The sequence below is a fragment of the Pseudopipra pipra genome, chromosome 6 (assembly GCF_036250125.1).
Source record: "Pseudopipra pipra isolate bDixPip1 chromosome 6, bDixPip1.hap1, whole genome shotgun sequence".
Lineage (NCBI taxonomy): Eukaryota > Metazoa > Chordata > Aves > Passeriformes > Pipridae > Pseudopipra > Pseudopipra pipra.
In genome coordinates this window covers 30,958,688-30,976,907 of record NC_087554.1, presented here as the reverse complement: position 1 = coordinate 30,976,907, position 18,220 = coordinate 30,958,688, and the positions used below count along the sequence as shown (strand labels likewise).

At 40.5% G+C, this 18,220-nt stretch overlaps 1 protein-coding gene across 9 annotated transcripts in view; it reads left to right on the top strand.

Moving 5' to 3' along the window:
* The window catches only part of RAD51B (RAD51 paralog B), a 470,288-nt gene that overhangs the window by 285,689 nt on the left and 166,379 nt on the right, over positions 1-18,220 (top strand). For 8 of the 9 annotated variants that reach the window (XR_010431327.1, XM_064658361.1, XM_064658356.1 and 5 more), the window contains one exon: positions 13,264-13,342. The exons of the other annotated variant lie outside the window; for it this stretch is intronic. Coding sequence is in view for 7 of the 8 variants with exons in the window: in XM_064658361.1 (XP_064514431.1) it covers positions 13,264-13,342 (79 nt within the window). In the remaining variant the exon portion in view is untranslated. The remainder of the gene's footprint in view (positions 1-13,263; positions 13,343-18,220) is intronic. 9 annotated transcript variants of the gene reach the window in all.

Sequence of the window (18,220 nt, the reverse complement as noted above, 5' to 3'; positions counted from 1 at the left end):
TGACACTCATTTGAGGTTTTGATGGTTTCCTTCCACTCAAGTTGTGTTTATTCAGTCCAAGGATATTCAGAACTTCTCATTATAGTGCCTGCAGCTAAAACCATGTCTGAATGGCGCTACATGTTACATGCTGACCTCTCTCACTTGAAATCCAATGTTTGGCACACCACAAAGACTGAAACAATTTGCAGACTGGTCATCTGTTGCTAGCAACTGCCTGGATAGGCACAGCCAAAACACATGCCTTTTTTCTGGTTTTATGAGAGGGGGAGGAATTGACCCCACTGGATATTTGAGAAAACAGATAGCAGAGCTGTTTCTTATTGATCCCTCTGCTGAACCCTCTGGATAGGGTAAAGTAGGTACCTCTGGAGCTGTACCTACCTGGCAGAAAATTAATACAGTGAAGTTGCTACAGGTGTCTTATTTCCATATATGACTTTCATAGTTGCTTAATAAAATAGTGGCAAAGTTAGGAAGAAAACTCATAAATCCTGGCTCCCAGTTCCTGGCATTGTGCACTGTGAAAAAGTCCTTTATATGTATATATATATTGCTTTTATAAGAAAGACCTGAAGCCAGCCAGGTATAGCAGGCCTGAGATTTGCAGTCCTCTTCCCTGGACTTGCCCACTCCCCTGTTTCTCTTCTATCCTTAAAGGATTCTTGGTTTTCATTTCTATCTCCTTCTTTTGTTTGTTTTCCTTCCATTTCTTTCCTTTGCAAGTATCGAATGTCTCCTGCGGGAGTAAGCCCAGCCACATGTGCATGCAATGATAGTTTATTTTTATTGGAATCATTGCCTGTGACTGTTATTCATTACTATAGGAGGAACTGCACTAACAAACTGCTCTGAGATATTTTTTTTTTCTGTTGTAAAAAGTCTTGTTTTGTCTGTAGACATTGAGAGTATCCACTGATATCCTTAAGATATTGAGAGTTTGGAACTCAGGCACTAGTACTGCCTCCTGAATGTCCTGTTGTGTCTGGGGTCAAAAAGCAGAATCTTAGCACCTCTCAGCTTCCTTGTATGATGGTCAGCTTTTAGGTCAGCTTTTCAACCATCTGTCCATGTCTTTGCTACCTCAGCAACTCAATTGATCTCTTATTGGGGAAGAATTTGTGGTTGCACAAAGTGCAAGCACAGTCACTGGCTACTCTTAGGAAAGTAAACATCACCTGACCAGGTCTGCCTGTGATGAAGTGGCTGATTCAGAAAATGCAAGTAAAAAGTACTATGAAATACTTCTACCTCACTTGCACTTGTAGCCTTGACACTGGATAAATAATCTTCACTTTTTTGTTTTCAAGTTATCACACAATTCTGTGTCACTGTAGGCAAGACTACTGTGTACCCCATCTTTAAGGCCATGTAAGGAATTCCTGATACTTCTTTAAGGTCAATCAGTAGGATAAATAATAAAACTACTGATAGTTGAATTAGGAACATATGCTTAACATGAATGTAGGATAGAGATGTAAGCAGCCTGAATAATTTCACATAAGAAATACAGAGGCATAGAGTTAATTTTTGCTGATTAACCACTGCTGAGAGTGGAGCACAGAGGAGGAAAGGTGAGTGATCTGCTTAGGCTTACCCAAAAGAATATAGGATCTTACCTTAAAAGTTATTGCTAGGATGAAACAAAAAGTCAATAAGTGATTTATCTGAAATTTTCTATTATCACATAGGTTCATGATTTCTAGAGATTTGTTCTAAATATTTCAGAATCTTTGCTTCCCACTAGTGCTCTTATAATCAAAGGTAGTCTGACAGAATTTGGCTGAGAAGGCTCAATATCTTTGATATTAATTTAAGTGTCATGCTGATATTTCAGCATAGATATTTCTTTCAATTCTTTATCCCATACTGAATCCATCTCATGTTTTCCCTCAGGCTTTTGACAACTTTCATTTCATTAATTTTCTTACTCAAGTCAGTGCCTATGGTTGCTGTTTCCCCTGCAAAAATGTCTTAAATGCATCTGCATTTCTCCCTTGCTCACTTTTTCTTAAGATGAGAAATAGGGAATTCTTGGCTTTGCAGTCTTAACAATGTTTTTTAATATATGAAATCTGTATGCATCGCACTAAAAAAAAACAAACAGATGTGCTGCTACTTTTGAGGGATTGAAACAACAGCAGGATGGTCAGTTGCCTTTTGAGTCTGTTCATTTTGCTGTTGTTTCCAGATGTGGGCTAATGGGCATTTCTAGGATGTACACATAAACTCTGCTTGCCTACTTTTCTGCACTAATTGCTTTGAATTTATGGAATGTCTCTCATAAAGTGTCTCTAGCTGCCATTGTTGCTTTTCATTAAATTAGTAGAAAGGAAACTCATTCTTAAACAGTTTCCTTTGGGTGGAATTTTCCTGTGGGGAAAGGGGAGATACAACCCATTTAAACTGCTCTATAAAGAGTTTTATTGAGTTGTGGCCCATTAACCTGGCCTTGATGAAAGTCCTTTCAAGCAGCTGGACTTCAGAGAACCACATCTCTCAAGTGCTGTGCATGGCACAAATTAAATTATAGTTTCCTAAGAAATCATTTTAATCCAAATGGTGACTGGGTTTTAATTATTTTATTTATTTATTTGTTTATTTATTTATTTTAATGTACGAAAGCGGTAGGGACTCCACATCTACTACCAGTACTGGGGAATTTGTAGCACCACTTCTCATAGTTTACTCTCTAGTACTCAAGACATCTTAAGCATCCCTTGTTTCAATCCACTGATTTTTTTTTTCTTTTTTTTAACAGGGAGAATACATGTGTGAGGTCTAGATGTTTAGGAAGGCTGAAGAATGATTGTGTATATCTTTTTTTCCCTTAACTTGTCTGTTTTACCTCTTTATTCCCAATAATTGCATAGCCTGCCCAGCCTGTAGCCTTTCTTACTGACAAGCATACAGGTGCAGACAGTACTGCTTGAGTGGCTGACCTTTCTTCTGCTTGAAAGGGGAAAATTTCTTCATAAAAAGCTTTTCCTTGCAACCAGATTTGGACAAAGATACAAAGCAGGGGATAATTGTTTTCATAGGAAAACACAAGGCCCTGATAAAGTCAAACAAGCTCTACAGGGATTTGCTTTAATGTGATTTGATAGCATATTATTTGGATTTTGGTACTGATAGCAGCTGTAAAATCTTTAGGACTGTATTTAATTTCTCAACTTCAATTTATGCAAATGCATAAATTATTTTTTTCTCCACTCTAGTAAAGCCTTTTTAAAATCTATAGATTAAGTACCACGTATAAGCAAAATGTTGTTTTCCCAAGAATCATTTGCGGTCAGTGATCAGTAAATTGTTTATATGTATGTCTTGCGAGCTTAGTAAATGATTGCAGGAGACTGAAACTACTTTTTCTTTTTTTTCAACAAAACAAAAGGGTCACTTTTTGTTTCTGTAGCAAGGGGCATTTATCTCCCAAACCAAAGCAAAACCTGTTGTGAGACTGAAGCCTCAGAGAGCTCCAAGGTCTAACGGGCACTAGTGTTTGGTAGGACTTGGCAGAAAACACAAGCATTTTTCTCCTACCTTGTAAAAAGCTATCCCATTGCCCTGAAGGATGCTTCAATGTGAAGAGTGGGCAGGGAACAACTGGTATAGTGCTTTGAGAAGCCTTGATGCCACTGCAGCATTAGTGCCCATTAGGGAACTCTTTGTTCTCTCCTTGGGTACCTTTCTGGTGGGCTGGAAGCAGCATGAGCTCTAGGATTGAGAAAGAGAGCTGGCCCTGGGAACTAGGTTACAGCTCCTGCTCAAAAGTGAATGATCTGCAGAATAAGGACTGCTGCTTTAATTTCTAGAATATATCAAATTCCTGTACACTGGGCCCAAGAAGAAGCAGAAGGGAGGGCAGAAAAAACAATTATGAAGTCTGCTGGGATATCTGATGCAAAATCAACTTTGATGTTTTCCTTACTGAATTTTTCCTGGGTTCTGTTGCAGCTGAAAAAACAATACTTCTAATCTACAATAAGAAGGGAAATTCTGGCATGAAGATTGTCCACCCAGTCAATTTGGCACAACTATGGGAAAGCTTTGTTTAGCTTAGCACTGATTTTATTAGTACATGAGTCTAATCAAACCTTGAGAGATAGTCTTTTCCCTGTTGAGTGACGCTGTTGATGGTGTAGGCTGCCTTCTCAATTCTCAACTATGCTCTTCTGAGTGAATGTGGTGTAACTGAAGAGTTCTCCTGAAATGCACCAACTATTAGCAATGCTTGTTTATGCAATAGGAAAACAATATGAATTAGCGAAATATCCCAGCAAGCCAACTGTTGTTTCAGTAAGGCCCATGAGCATAACGAGAACCAGACTCCCTTCACAGGGTCTCTTGTATTCAGTCTGTAGATCTGAATTACAAAATATGTATTGACTGTAAATGTGGGTTTGTTTTTCATTCTGTCCTTAGTGTACGTCAGTACAGCAGATGAGAATAACGTAAGTCTAGGAGAAAAGGAAAGGTAAGAAAAGACTTCACACAGAACAAAATAAAAGGAAGAATCCATTCACTGATAAGAAACTAACATACTTTAAAAGAGTCTTCAAATAGCTTTATTCATGTTCCTCAGTCATTGTAAAGAACCAATTTCATATAATAGTATCTGCAAAAAAATGGCGATGACACTGGTTGTCATTCCAGTCTAAATGGAAATGGTGTATTTAAAGGTAATACAGCTGATTTTCCCAAGTATTTCATTGAAATATCTTAGTTCATTAGTTTTGTTGAAATAATTAGTTTTCCATTATAAAATATAATTATAAAATATATATTTTTTTATCATGTGAGAGCTCACAGCTCAGTCAAAATCATCTTATTATTTCCCTGTTTGGTAGTTTATCATCATGGCATTTTCATAACTAATTTGATACAAGACTACTTCATCTTCCTTTTTTTTTTTTTGGTAGGACATTGGCTTGATTTCTGGGATCAGACTACTTCTGAAAGTCATCCAATACATTTTCCAATTCATCACTTTCCTTGCTATTGACAGGGGATGTTGTCCCAATAATTAGTATTTTCTGCTGGGCTTCTGCAATCAATTTCTGTGATTCATCTCTTCCATAAAGCCTATAAACAATAAATTGTTAATAAAAATGCTTTCCCTAATTAAAAAACAAACTTTAATGTACAATTTTTCTGCTGTCATCATCAATTCTCTCTAAGCCTTTTGTTTCTCAACTGTTCTGCCTGTGTCTCATTCATCTTTCTTTATCTAATCTAATGGCATCTACCCAGTTTCTATTCACTTTTCATCAAGGTGATATATTTCCTCTTTCACAGGACCTTTGTATTCTTAACGTGCCTCATGGCAGAAATAATTTTTCAGTTTTTAATGTTTATTCTCCATTGTTGTCAAATAATAGATAATTATTGCAAACTCCTTGATGGGGAAATGTGATGCTAGAAAGGAAACTAAGATTTCAACATTTTGTAGAGGTAGGACTTGGCAAAACTCGAAATTGCCTTGATTTTTACTTCTCTCATCCATCTCTATCACTCGCATTCTGTAGGGACAGCAGCATAAGAATAACTGCATCTGGATTTTACATTCCGTTCCAGAAGTTCATGGGTAGATCACGGATAGCATCCCAAAAGTACCATAGATAGGATGAATTAGAAAGACTCAGTACTGTTTCATTAATTTTCTATGTCTATTTTCTGTTAATTTCACTATTTAAAAAAATAATTGTTGTAACCAAAATGCCTGTTAATTTCTTTAGATTGTTATTTACCATTACTGTTTACTCATCTCAAAATGCGTACTACTTTTGGTGCAAATTTTGACTGCACTGAAGTGTTAATAGGAAAAAATTTCTGGTGAGGTCTGTATTTCATCTTTGATTCTGTGATTAAATAGCGCTTATCACTAAAGATGTGTCTTTTGCTTATCTGGCTAGGAAACAGCAGTAGATTCCTTTACATGCATCAAGAACATTAGTGGACTTCTATTCTCCTTTCATTTCCTGAAGCAAAAAAGGAATTGAGGAAATCTTTTATGTTGGACTGAAAATTTAGGTTCTTAAGTTTTGAAAAGTAAGATTGCGGAAAAATGTTTGTGTTTCAGCTTGTTATTAAAGACTTCTGATTCAGATCTGTGTCCAGATAATATACCTTTCTGTACTCTCTCCAGTTTTTGGCCAGGAGTTAATTGAATCAAGACATATAGTTAAATATATGTGAGTTTTAGAAAGGCCTATTCTGGCTGTGCTGTCTGCTTCAGAGATATCCTGGAAGACCCGTCCTGTTCTCCGTATCCTCAGGTGGCTGCTTGGAATCTTAAGGAGAGGAGCAGATGAGAAGATTTTAAATTACAAATTCTGTATTTAAAAAACAGCAACTTCTTCTTGGTTTATTCACCACAAAGATCCTTAGTTGCATGTGAACCGTCAAAGGACATTTGTTTGTTCCAACTCTGTTAGTTCTATTAGCATAAAAGATATAGGACTTGAGAGACTTAATAGGTCGTGGAGTGCACCTTAGGCACTGCTTGATATCCCTTTCACAAATATTTTAATCTGAATCCTAAAGACAAAGATTAACTTTTTTAGCTTTGCCTCTTTGAGCTGAATGCTCTACCAGAATCTCACTTTACTGGTTATGTTCTTTAAAATTTCCAGCCAAAATGTCTTCATGGCTGCATGTTTGTTCTTCTGCCGGTGTTGCCAGTGTGAGAAGCATTTTTCTTTCTTCCTGTCCCATTCTCTCATTTCCCCTCTCCCCATTCATTTACACACGTAGATACAGTCAACCTCCATTTTTGCTAGATTCCCTGAGCTAACTTTTTCTAGTGGCATCTCAGATGAACACTCCATTCTTCTCACAAGCATACAGCACATCTCTTGCAGTTTGAGTTCATGAGTGACCTGTACAGTACATGGTCTTCCAGATTAAAACTTGCTGGTGGCTTGTACAGAAACACCCACATATTCCTGGTTTTGCCAGGTGTATGTGGTGGTGCACTGTACAACTGGATCCACCGTTGTCTTGCCAACATCACCTTATGGGTCAATAATCTGATGAGGTACTAATATACCCAGGAAGTGTCTTCTTTTCAATAACTGACTGTTTCCCTTTTTATCCTACAGCTTCTATGCCTATGCTTGTTTTCTTCATTATCAGTTCCCATTTAACAGTGTTAAAAGCTTTTAACATCCAAAGAGATGAGTTCAAATTTGTATGAGATTGCTAAAAAAAATCAAAGGAGGATGTCAGGTATGTCTGACATGCCATCCATGTTTTGTTTTACCCCGTTTTCCAAGTCTTTAGTTCATAGAATAATAGAATATCCTGCATTGGAAGGGACTCACAGGGATCATCAAGTCCAACTCCTGGCCTGAAGTATTGTTCAAATGCTTCTTGAACTCTGTCAGGCTCAGTGCTGTGACCACTTCCCTGGGGAGCCTGTTCCAGTGCCCAACCACCCTCTGGGTGAACAACCTTTTTCTAATATCCAACTTAAACCTTCCCTGACACAACTTCAGGCTTTTCCCTCGGGTCCTGTCACAGGTCACCACAGAGAAGAGATCAATACCCTCCCTTCCACTTCCCCTACAAGAAGTTGTAGACCGCAATGAGGTCTCCTCCGGGCTGAACAAGCCAAGTGTCTGATCTCAGCCACTCCTCATCCAGCTTGCCTTCACTGTCCTCATGGCCCTCCTTTGGACACTCTGTAATAGCTTTGTCTTTTTCATATTGTGGCACTCAAAACTGCACACAATATTCAAGGTGAGGCTGACCCAGTGCAGAGCAGAGAGGGACAATCCTCGCCCTCAACTGGTTGGCGATGCTTTGCCTGATGCCCCCCAAGACAGGGTTGGCCCTCCTGGCTGCCAGGGCACTGCTGACTCATATTCAACTTGCCATTGACCAGGACCCCCAGGTCCCTTTCCATGGCACAGCTTTCCAGCATCTCATTCCCCAGTCTGTACAAACATCCAGAGCTGCCCCATCCCAGGTGTGGAATCTGGCACTTTCATTTGTTGAACTTCATGTGGTTGGTGATTGCCCATCTCTCCAATTTTTCAAGGTCTCTCTTCAGGGCCTCCCTGCCTTCGATGGCGTCAACAGCTCCTCACAATTTAGTATCATCAGCAAACTTACCTAGTATGGCTTTGAGTCCTGCATCCAAGTGATGTTATTCTTCTCTTCAAAATTTCTTCTAAAGCCCTGCATGGTACTCAAATCAGGTTGCAGGGCTCAACTCACTAGTTTACATTTTTTTCCCTTCCCTTTGAGGACTATGTTTGCTGCTTCTCAGTTATGTTATATTCTTCAAATTCATAGATACATGACAAAATTAGCTATCAAACCTAGATTCATATGCTGATTCTTGCAGTGTTTTTCCTATAGAGTTTATCTACTTTCTGCTGAATGTGCTAAGCTCCTGGAGTTTTCTTTCCATTCATTTGATATTTTTATATCTATGTGTGTCAAGGTTTGAGATAGTCCCCAAATCCAATTCCCTAGTTCCATCCCCCCTCCCACATCTCAACCTAATGTGAGATGGGCTTTTCCAGACAAAACACACCAGACTCAAAGTGGGGGAAAGGGAATATATTACAATGACTGTACAAATAAATACCATATCACATTATACACATGATTGCAACTATCTCTACCATGGCATATAGTATTTACAATGGATCAGATCTCTTCTCCCCTCCAAATAAAAGTCCAGGAGGGAAAGAAGGACAGATCCCTTCCAGTCCTTAAGCAGCAGGATCTTCTAATGCAGCAGGTTCTGTCTCTCTTCTCCACATGCAGCAGCTGATTGCTGGCTTTCTGCCAGCACTCAACGAGGGAGATATCAAATTCCCCCAGCCCCATCGCCTCACAACCGAGGGGTCTTCCGTGGACTTCGTAACCCCAGACAAGGTCGTATCACCACGTCATATCACGAAGACACAGGGGGGTCTTCGTGAAGGTCTGGTATCTTCAGGAGACTCAGCTCCTTGCTTGCAGGGCCTTTGTGCCCTGTCTCTCAGGCTGCCACCGCGGCAGCAGTGCGAGGGGGGGGGAGCCAAGGTCAACTCCCCCTGCATTCCATCTGGCCGTCCCGGTCCAGCTCCCGGGACGCTCTGAGCTTCTCAGCTCCTCTCTCTCTAGTGCTGCATACTCCAAGGCTCCTCTAAAATAGGAGTCCATGTCCCTCTTCTCCAAGAGGGTCTCCAAGGGAGTTTTGGGGGATCTGGTACAGTCTTACCCCAAACTCTGTCTCTCAGCTGCTGGTTCTCTCTCTCTCCCTTTCCAGGAGTCTTCTCTGTAGTGCTGCATGTTGCTGTTGCTTCTGCTGCTCCTTCAGTTCAGGTTCTTATCTCCTGGCTCTCTGCCACCGTTTCTCTGGTCAGCGTCGGCTGCTGCTCTGCGCCCATGGAGAGAACATCTCCCGTCTTAACTGCAGGCACCTAGCCCAGCTTTATGCTGTTCCAGGTCCCTGCAGCCCCCCAGCCAGGGGCTGGAAGGGCCCAGAGGGCCCAAGAGGGCCCGAGGGGTTCAGAGCCCCCTTCCTCGTGGCTCACAACATGGCCACCTCTCCTACAACCAAACCAAAAACTACAACTCTTCTCTTCCGGTCTGGTTGTGATATGTTTACATTTCTGCAGGAGCGCCCATTGGGTAGAATTTCAAAACTTCTAGAGGTTTCCACCCCTTGGGGTCTACCACTTCTCAGCCTCTGGGGAAAATCAAAGTCCAAACCACTACAATGTGATATAGATAATTCCCGTTATGTGCCTCTTCTTCTTTTTCAGTATTGTCCTACTTGTAGAAAACTGATTATTTCTTGAATTATATCTAGAATCCATTTAATCACTATCCAATGTCATTTCATGATAACTTCAACTTTTATTTCCTTTTTAATATTGTTTATATTAAAATTGTTGATCTTTCCAGGGTCAACATTACCTTGATTTTTGGTAATTCTTCTTTTATACCTTCAATTCCTGGCCTTCAAAACATAATTTTCTTTTTTTGATATATATTTCCTTCTATGCTTTATGAATTCCTTGTCTATATGTAAGAACCTACTTTGTGTTGTCTATTCCAACCAGAGGATGGTTTTCAATGACCTTTTACAGTTTTTTTCTCTTTGGTTGAAAAACAAATCTAAATACATATTTACTTCTTTTTAAAAAATGTTATGTTAGTGTAGAGTTTGGTGTTATAAAAAAGAATTCTATGTGCTCTATCCGGTTCTGAAATACGCAGTCGTACTTTCAAGATTCTTTTTCTCAGTAAGCAAACATTCAAAATAAAGCAATACCTTTGAATATTCTGAGCTGTTCCTGTTTCACTAAGAAGGAAGCTAATTCAGAGCCTCAGATGTAGCTGTGCATCTGTGAAAGGCAGCAGCCTTTGAGAGGAACCCTATGATGTGCTGCTGAAATAATGTGATTTATTATATTTTTTCATTTCTATACTTAGTTATGTACATATTGTAACTGCATAAAAATGCAGCAACACAATATATATATGGTTATTTGAATGTCTATCCATGTGCATGTGTAACCTCTGTGTGCCTAGTGCACATATAGGTTAGTATTTATGTGCATAGAAGTGCATGGAATGCCAAAAATTTGACCTTAGACAAAAGATTTGTAACTGTTTCGCTTCGCATATTTCCAATTAAACATCCAGCTGTTGTGGGAGGTTCTACCTGAGTGTTTGCACAGTTTTTCCACCCATCCTCCCCCTCATGTTCTCAGAGGTGAGGGAGTGTGCAAAGCCCCTGGAGGCACTCAACTTCACTCTTCTTTCCTCCTGGCAGAGTCCCCCTCCTGCTGTGCTATTGGGAAGTGCTGGCTCTGGGGATAATGACAGGCAAGAGAATTTGGGTTTTGTCAGGGTGCATCAGGGATGTGGGATATGATGTGCCCTTTTCTCCAGAAGATCATCCGAGAGAGAATGGTAATTAACATGGAAGAGGGGAAAATGCAACTACAGGAGTTTTCCTACTTGGGGTATTCACAAAGTTTGTATCACATCCTGAGGTGATTTTATCACCTTCATATGGCTGAAAGGAAAACACTGACATTTGGACTGGTCTGATGTTTTCTGGCTGTATTTGTGGTCTTCACGTACCTGCCTTTATTTTTCATATTCAAAGAAGAAGGGAGATTCTTTGGTTTGGTTTAAATGCTGAAAACCATAAAACTGTTAGCTAGCTGTGGGTCATAATGGTTACATTTGAAGAACCAGATATGAGGATTTTGTTTCTTCAACCTGTATCAGAATCAGATGAGAAAAGAGTTGCAAGACTAAGCATCTAAGCATGGTCCTGTCTGCAGATTACATACAAATACAAATGAAACCTACCTACTCTGCAGACACCCTTAGCATTTCAAGTGCTACAGGAAAGTCACGTGAGCTGTGATACCGCAGCAGAATTTGCTGCCAAATTCTCTGGATACTTAAGGACACTGCAGAACTCAAACTTCTGGTGCTTGATATTGTTATTCTTACTCTTAGGAATAAATGTCCCGGTCCTGTATGTCTGTGAAGTGATTCAATACTGTCTGACTTTGCAGGGTGAGCACGAAATTGTTGCTTTCCTGTAGTCTCTCTTGGGTTTTGTAAAACCTGCTCAGTGTTTCCCCACTGATTGTTAGGCACCACCAACCAAAATTTATATGCAGTGACCCTTATGAATGCTTGAATGTTTGGCAGAATTAGGGCATGACCTTTGGAAATAATGGGGTTTTTTTTTACTTCATTTGAAATCAGCAGGATCTGCTAGGACCTCTAAAAATGAGATTGTTACTGTCTGTAGTTCTAAGAAATCTGTACTTGAATGTATCTGACAGAGGGCTGCCTATTGTGAACTGTGAGAGTGCAATATCTTACAGGGCTTTGGAAATTTAGGGACTGAGGTGTTTGATGGTTCCACAGCATGCTGCTCAACAAGCCTCACAGATGGGGTAGATGAAATCAGTGCACTGAAAAAAAGCCAATGGGTCAGCTCTGTGTCCTCAGCAGAGGCTCTACTGAGAGGATCTCTTCGGATCCTTGCTGAATGTCAGCATGAGCTGAAGGGAAACTGTCTACCCAAACCATGTCCTCAGGCCAGGAAGGCAGGAAGGATCTCCCAGACACAGCCACTGCTGGGAGGGCTGATTTCCAGACATCGTCCTTTTCTAGCTGTTGAAGAGATGAGCAAGAACCATGTTTCAGGTTTGTTCAGCAGCTCTGCACCAGAGGCAAAGCAACAGCGCATTCTGTGCTTCAGCCACTGCTGCCAGCAGCTTTTGCAGGGCCACACAGGCACCAGCAGATCAGTGTTTGTGCTTATCACGCTCTGGGCAGAATGTGTTAAATCTGTCATTAAAATGTCACTTTCATGTAGGTTCATGTAACAGAATGGGGATTATTTTGAGGCAACCTGTGAGAGAGCAGTCCTTGGCAACGAGCAAAAATCAAACAGCCAAGCAATAAAGCCTGGCACATTTGTTTGAGTTTGCCACCTGCAGCTCCCACATTCCCTACCCTGCCAACAAGCCCATTTCTTTGTCTCCAGAGCTCTGCTGCAGTTCATCTTCCACAGAGGATGGTTCTTCTGTAGTGGAGCCAGGGAGCTTGGGGTATTTCTGACCTGATGGTGAATGGCCATCACACCCTAATGCCAAGCTAAATTCAATTGTGTTATACACTGTGAGGGAATTCCAGTTCCTATTTTGATATTCCAAAGACACGATCCTTGGCTAAAGCTTTGCTTGGTCAATACCCCTTTTGCAAAAGAGGACATCCAGATACTTGCAATGGCATATTACCATCCCTGGTGTGGTGACCCATGGGGTGGACATGTTGCTTCCACGGTCTGGAGGAAGTTAATGGGTAGAGTTCTCTGAGAAGCCAAGGGAGCATATCTGTGGAATGGCTAATGGCAATTAAAAATTGCCATACACAGTGGCAGTAGCAGTTTTGCTCAAAATTGTCTCTGAGTGCAACAGCCTGAACCAGCAGGAATGATTAAGCTTAACGGGATGTCAGTAAGACAAGCAAAACTTACTGCTTTCACAGCAGTGTTTTTTTAAGACCTGTGGGTCCTTTTAAAATTGTAGTATGGTCTATATATGTGTATGAGAAGACCTCAGTTACTTAGAAGTGACAGGGCTAGATCAATAACTACCATGTTATTTCTGAAGTATGCTTTACTACTTCTGGAAGTTAAATTTGGTGAGATTGTTTTACAGATTTCAGCTTTGATCAGTGTGTTATAAATATGTGTGCTTATATGTTATGTTTGCTTTGCAGCTCCTGGTCGCTAAATCGCCTGTTTCTCCATTCTCCGCTTTTTTCTACACCATTGAGAAATCAGGCTTGGTTCTTCAGGGTAAGACGAGAGCATTGGTTGTTTTGCCTTTTCAATTAGTATTTTAAGCAGACTGAATGTAGATAACAGCAACTATTGTTGAAAATGGTGCTATTTATGACTAATTAAAGCCCCACGCATTTAAACAGCCTGTTTGACAAGGGCAGCCTTGTGCTGCATTTACTGATTTGTCTTGGATTACACTAAATTAGTTTTTCTATATTGCCATGGATCTAGGAATGGGCCCTGAAATTATTAATCAAGGCTCCCTGTTTTTCTTCAAGGTAAAGTGAAATGGTTCTGGTAACATTGGTCCTATGGGATCGATTTCTTCAGGAAAAACATACCCATCTATCATTAATAACCTGCTCTAATAAATGTCTCTTCTTTAGCAAGTGGCTTGACATCAGTAAAAATACAGGAAATTAATATCTGTTTTCTAAATTTGTGATCATTTTAACGCTAATGCCCCATGGTCTTAAATAATCCTCAGATTCTCTGGGATATGAGGTAGTATACTGAAAAGCTGGATATTACCATCTTGATGGCAGGGAACTAGGATTCCTTGTGGCCATGTCTTAAATCATGTACTTTCAGACCACAGCAAAGAAAGAAGTTCAGCTCTTCCCTTCTTTTCCCCATTTATCCCAATAACCATCTGCTTTTTGACAGACATTCATAGACCAATTTTGTTGAGTTGCTGTCTGTTGATACGCAGCCTGGCTCCTTATCGCTGCATCAGTTTAACAGACTAAATAAAACTAGTCAGTGCCTGTTAGCTTTTGCTCAGAAGAGACAGTGTGATATGCAGCCATGGCGGTAAGAAGAGTGAGTATAGCTGTTTCTCAGGTTCCAGTGATTGGGAGTCACTGATCCCATGAGTGACTAGGGACATTTTAAGGGATGTGAACAGTTCTTTCTGATTGCGTGTTTCTCACCTTCAAACAGGCCGTACCATACCAATGACATTTATATTTCCTAATGACTCAATGTGCTTACATCTCAGGTGATGCAAAATGTCAGAAAACAAAAGAAATAAAAATGTTTTGTGGTGTGTTTTTGCTTCCATTTGATACATCTACATAATGATAATGGGGACAGGGGTCCATCCAGTGTTTCTAAGCCTTTAGATACTATATTCAGTGTATTATTAGATAGCATTTTGGGCATTTGATCTGCCTTATTTGGTACCAGTAATTGTAAAAGTCTATTGGAACTAGAAAAAAATGTTATTACTTTAAACTGAGGTTACTTGCAAGAGTTGGTCTTGACATGTTTTGTTTCAGTGTAGGGCTGAAGATAAGCTACTTTTCTATCTTGGATGTCTTCTGTGTTACATAGATGTTTCTGGTTATTATAAAAAAAATCAGTTTCCTTCTCTGTCCTCAGGCAGTAATGTAGTGAAACTTTGGGAAAGAAAGTTTTCCCATTTCAGAAACAGAGAGCATTTGTTCAGAGAGGATGTTTTTTTTTTCAGTTCTTTTCTGTGGGCCATGAATATAGCTTTCTCAGGACTGAACCCTACCTTTAAAGAACAAATGGGCCTGTTTACACTTAATGATGTTGGAACAGCACTTTCTGATAGAAGGGTATCACTGTATTAGGAGTGTGGCAATTGCTGATTTCCCTAATCTGTATGTTTCTGGGGTGTAAATTTAAAACATCATTTGCCATTTTTCTAAAAACAGGTGAAATACCAATTTGGATTTCTTTAAATAAATGATATCTCAATATCAGGCATTCTTTGTACATTTTGGAAGGCAGCTAGAAGCTTGTCTTCGTGTGAGCCTTCTGTTACGTTGACTCGTATCATTGTCATGGCCAGTCTTCGCAAACGAAGATTTGGGAAAGGTCTCTACCCATGTTTGCTACAAGCACGCTGGTGATACGGGGCTTTGCAAATGCGGGTAAGGCCTTCGAGCCTGCACAGTGGATTTTTTAGGTGACACAGTGTGCGCTGAACTGAGCCCACTCTTTAATCCTAAGGTTCATCTGCCGGGGCCGAGCGAGCTTGGACGGTGGCAGCGAGGTCCTCAGGATGTAGGTTTAATTAGAGTGACCTTCTCTTAGATGGATGGCCTTACAGGGCTGAACGAGCTCCATCTACCCGGGTTTAGAGTTGTTCTTCTCTTCTGTGTGTTCCGGGGCTCCCCCTCTCATCTCCCACGATGGCACTGTCCGCACAGGCGAAGCTCCCACTCTCCCACTCCTTTCCGTGCCCGGGCCCGAGCCATTACATTGACTACACCATTATGTTTCTACTTCAAATATTTTTCTCCAACACGGGTAGCAAGGAAGGGCATGATTCCCCTGATAATGTGCCTCAAGTGTTTTAGAAGAAACTTCTAAGCACTTACATGTAAGCCATCTCCCGGACCTGTGCAAAGTAAATATTGCATGTTCTCATCCCACATTTCAGTGATCATTATTTCTGTGGAAAGAGGAAGTGAGCAAATCACCAGGAAATGGCTGGTTTGGATTAGATGCAGAAAGTGGCACCAGGCTGCCTTATGCAAGAGAAGCTAGAGTTTTCCTGGGAGTTGTAGTTGGTGCTTCTTTCCAAAGGAAAGCTGGATACAAGGTAAGATGAGAGCAAGGTAACTGGCCATGGATCAGCTGGTGATGGAGTATCTCTGTGTTGCTGCTTAAGAGACATCATGTAGCACTTGCAAGTGGAATCTGTCCCACAGCCTGACTGCAAATGCAACTCTCCCATTCAGGCTTTGTTGTTTAATTCAGTTGGTGTCAGGAGGTGAGCACATTCAGTGTGGCTGATGAGAACAAGTGGATGGGTGTGGGAACTGGTGAGAAGCAGCAGCTGGCTGAAGTGCCCAGGATTCTTTCTTTTTACTCAGGGGGTCCCATCCCGGGACCATTAACCAATAGGCCATAAACAAATTGATATCGGAAAATGTGGCTGGAAGCTCCTTGATTAGCGAGGGTGAATGGGGAATGAAAGACAAAGTGAAAGTGTGATTTAACAGTTCCACAGGCAATTTCCATTGCCACCTCTGAGGGATTAGGATGTGTGGAATAGGCTAAAAAAAAAAAAAAAAAAGAGGAGTAGCTCCCTCCCTCTTTGTTCTGTGGACTGGAGGATAATAAAACGGCAGGAGAGGCAGTGTGGCTAGTTAGGGATTTCGCAGACTGCTATTTGATGCAGTTTAAGGAGCCCTTCTGCTATTGTTGCAGTTAAAATGAGAAGCGGAACTGTTCTCCATTCGCAAAAATCTCCAGCGTCCTCAGGAAGAGGGCTGAGAGCAAAAGGCTATTAAGATGGTAATGCTGCCCCATTTGGAGGAGTGTATCAAAATCCTCTTTGTCAATGTAAATCGCTGTTCTGTTTCCCTGGTATCTTTGCATCTAATGGCCTCTGCAAGCACAGAAGTTTTTGGAGGAGACCCTAGTGAAGGCAGATCTGCTTCTCTTTTATTGTCAGAGGAGATCTCCAGGCTGCCCAAGGGTGCCATGGAGAAAAATTCTTTGCTTTCATAAACTTTAAGTGTTCAAGGATGAAGAGAATCCATTTACTCACTCACTCTTTAATTCCACGTTCAGACTAAAGAAATTAAATTTGATGATTCAAAAGCAAGATTGGACAGTCAGAGATTTAGCAAGGAAATTCTAGAGTTTCCTCCTTTAGTTGCTTCAGTATGCTCTGTGCTGTGGAGGGAGTGGACTGCAAACCCAAAAATATCCCTCAATTGCCTTTACATTGCAATACAATGTCATGTCATGTACTGCCATGCTGTACAGTGACACTCTGTAATGAACCTAATTGTGAGTGCAGAATCCAGTCTGTCAGCAGACAAAGAGGCAGAAGCCTGGATCTAAGCACTACAAAATATTCAAAGTTTAACTGTCAACTTGTGTATGCTGTTTAAGGACTTGCTGTTGCTTCCCTATTTCAATATACCAGTTAAAGTGAGTGCAGTTATATTGTTAAAAAGAAAAATAACAATAAAAAAGCTACAGATTGCTTAAGAGTGCAAGTCATAAAATGATTTTTCTCGTTGGCAGTGATATAATTTCTGATTTGATTGGAAATGATTAGCTGGTAATTCTGTTCCTAGTGTATCAGTCAGAAGAGATTCTGAGCTGTTCTTGCCTGGTTGTAGTTTTCTTGAAGTTGGTGTCAGCAACACCTGTATGTAGCACGTGGAGGGTTAGGTCAGCTGAACTAGAAGATGCCACTTAGCCTTGCACACACATATGCAAAAAACATAGGCTGAATAAACTGATGTCAGTTTTAATCTGTATTCTGTAGGTGATTATCTGAGTCTAGCTTTTGAAGCAGCAGTGTTCTGGGGTATAAATACAAGCAAGCAACAAGCCTAGCTATTAGCAGCTGATAACTCTGCTGTTTGTGGAAATCTCATTCCATCTTATTTAAGTAAATGCCTTCTGTTACCAAGAGGATGGTGTTGTGAAAGAAGACAGGGAACACGGTGGCTGCTTGCCAACTTCAGACTCTAGTGGGATTTTTAACTGAATGCTTTAACTAAGTGATTAACATTGCTCTTCACTGAAAAAACTCAGAAGCACTGAAAATGTAAGGCAAATTATATTAGTGAGCTAGGACTTGGTTTTGAGTAATGATTTATTTTCATAGGGTTTAAAGATAGGTAGAATTAGCAATTCATCCAAACTGACCTCCCATATATCATACATGTTTCTTTCAGGTACCTGGTAACTTAGATTACACTGAACTGTGTCTTTTAGAAAGGTATTCACTTTTGTTTGAAGACATGCCAGTACCTGGTTTGCCTTGATAGTGTTTTCAAGTTTTAGCTACCTTGCTGCTAAACACTTGTTCTGTATTTCAGATTAGAATTTGTCTGCCTTCAGCTTTTAGCCTCAGTTCTTCTCATGACCTTCAATGCTAAATAAAGCTCTGTT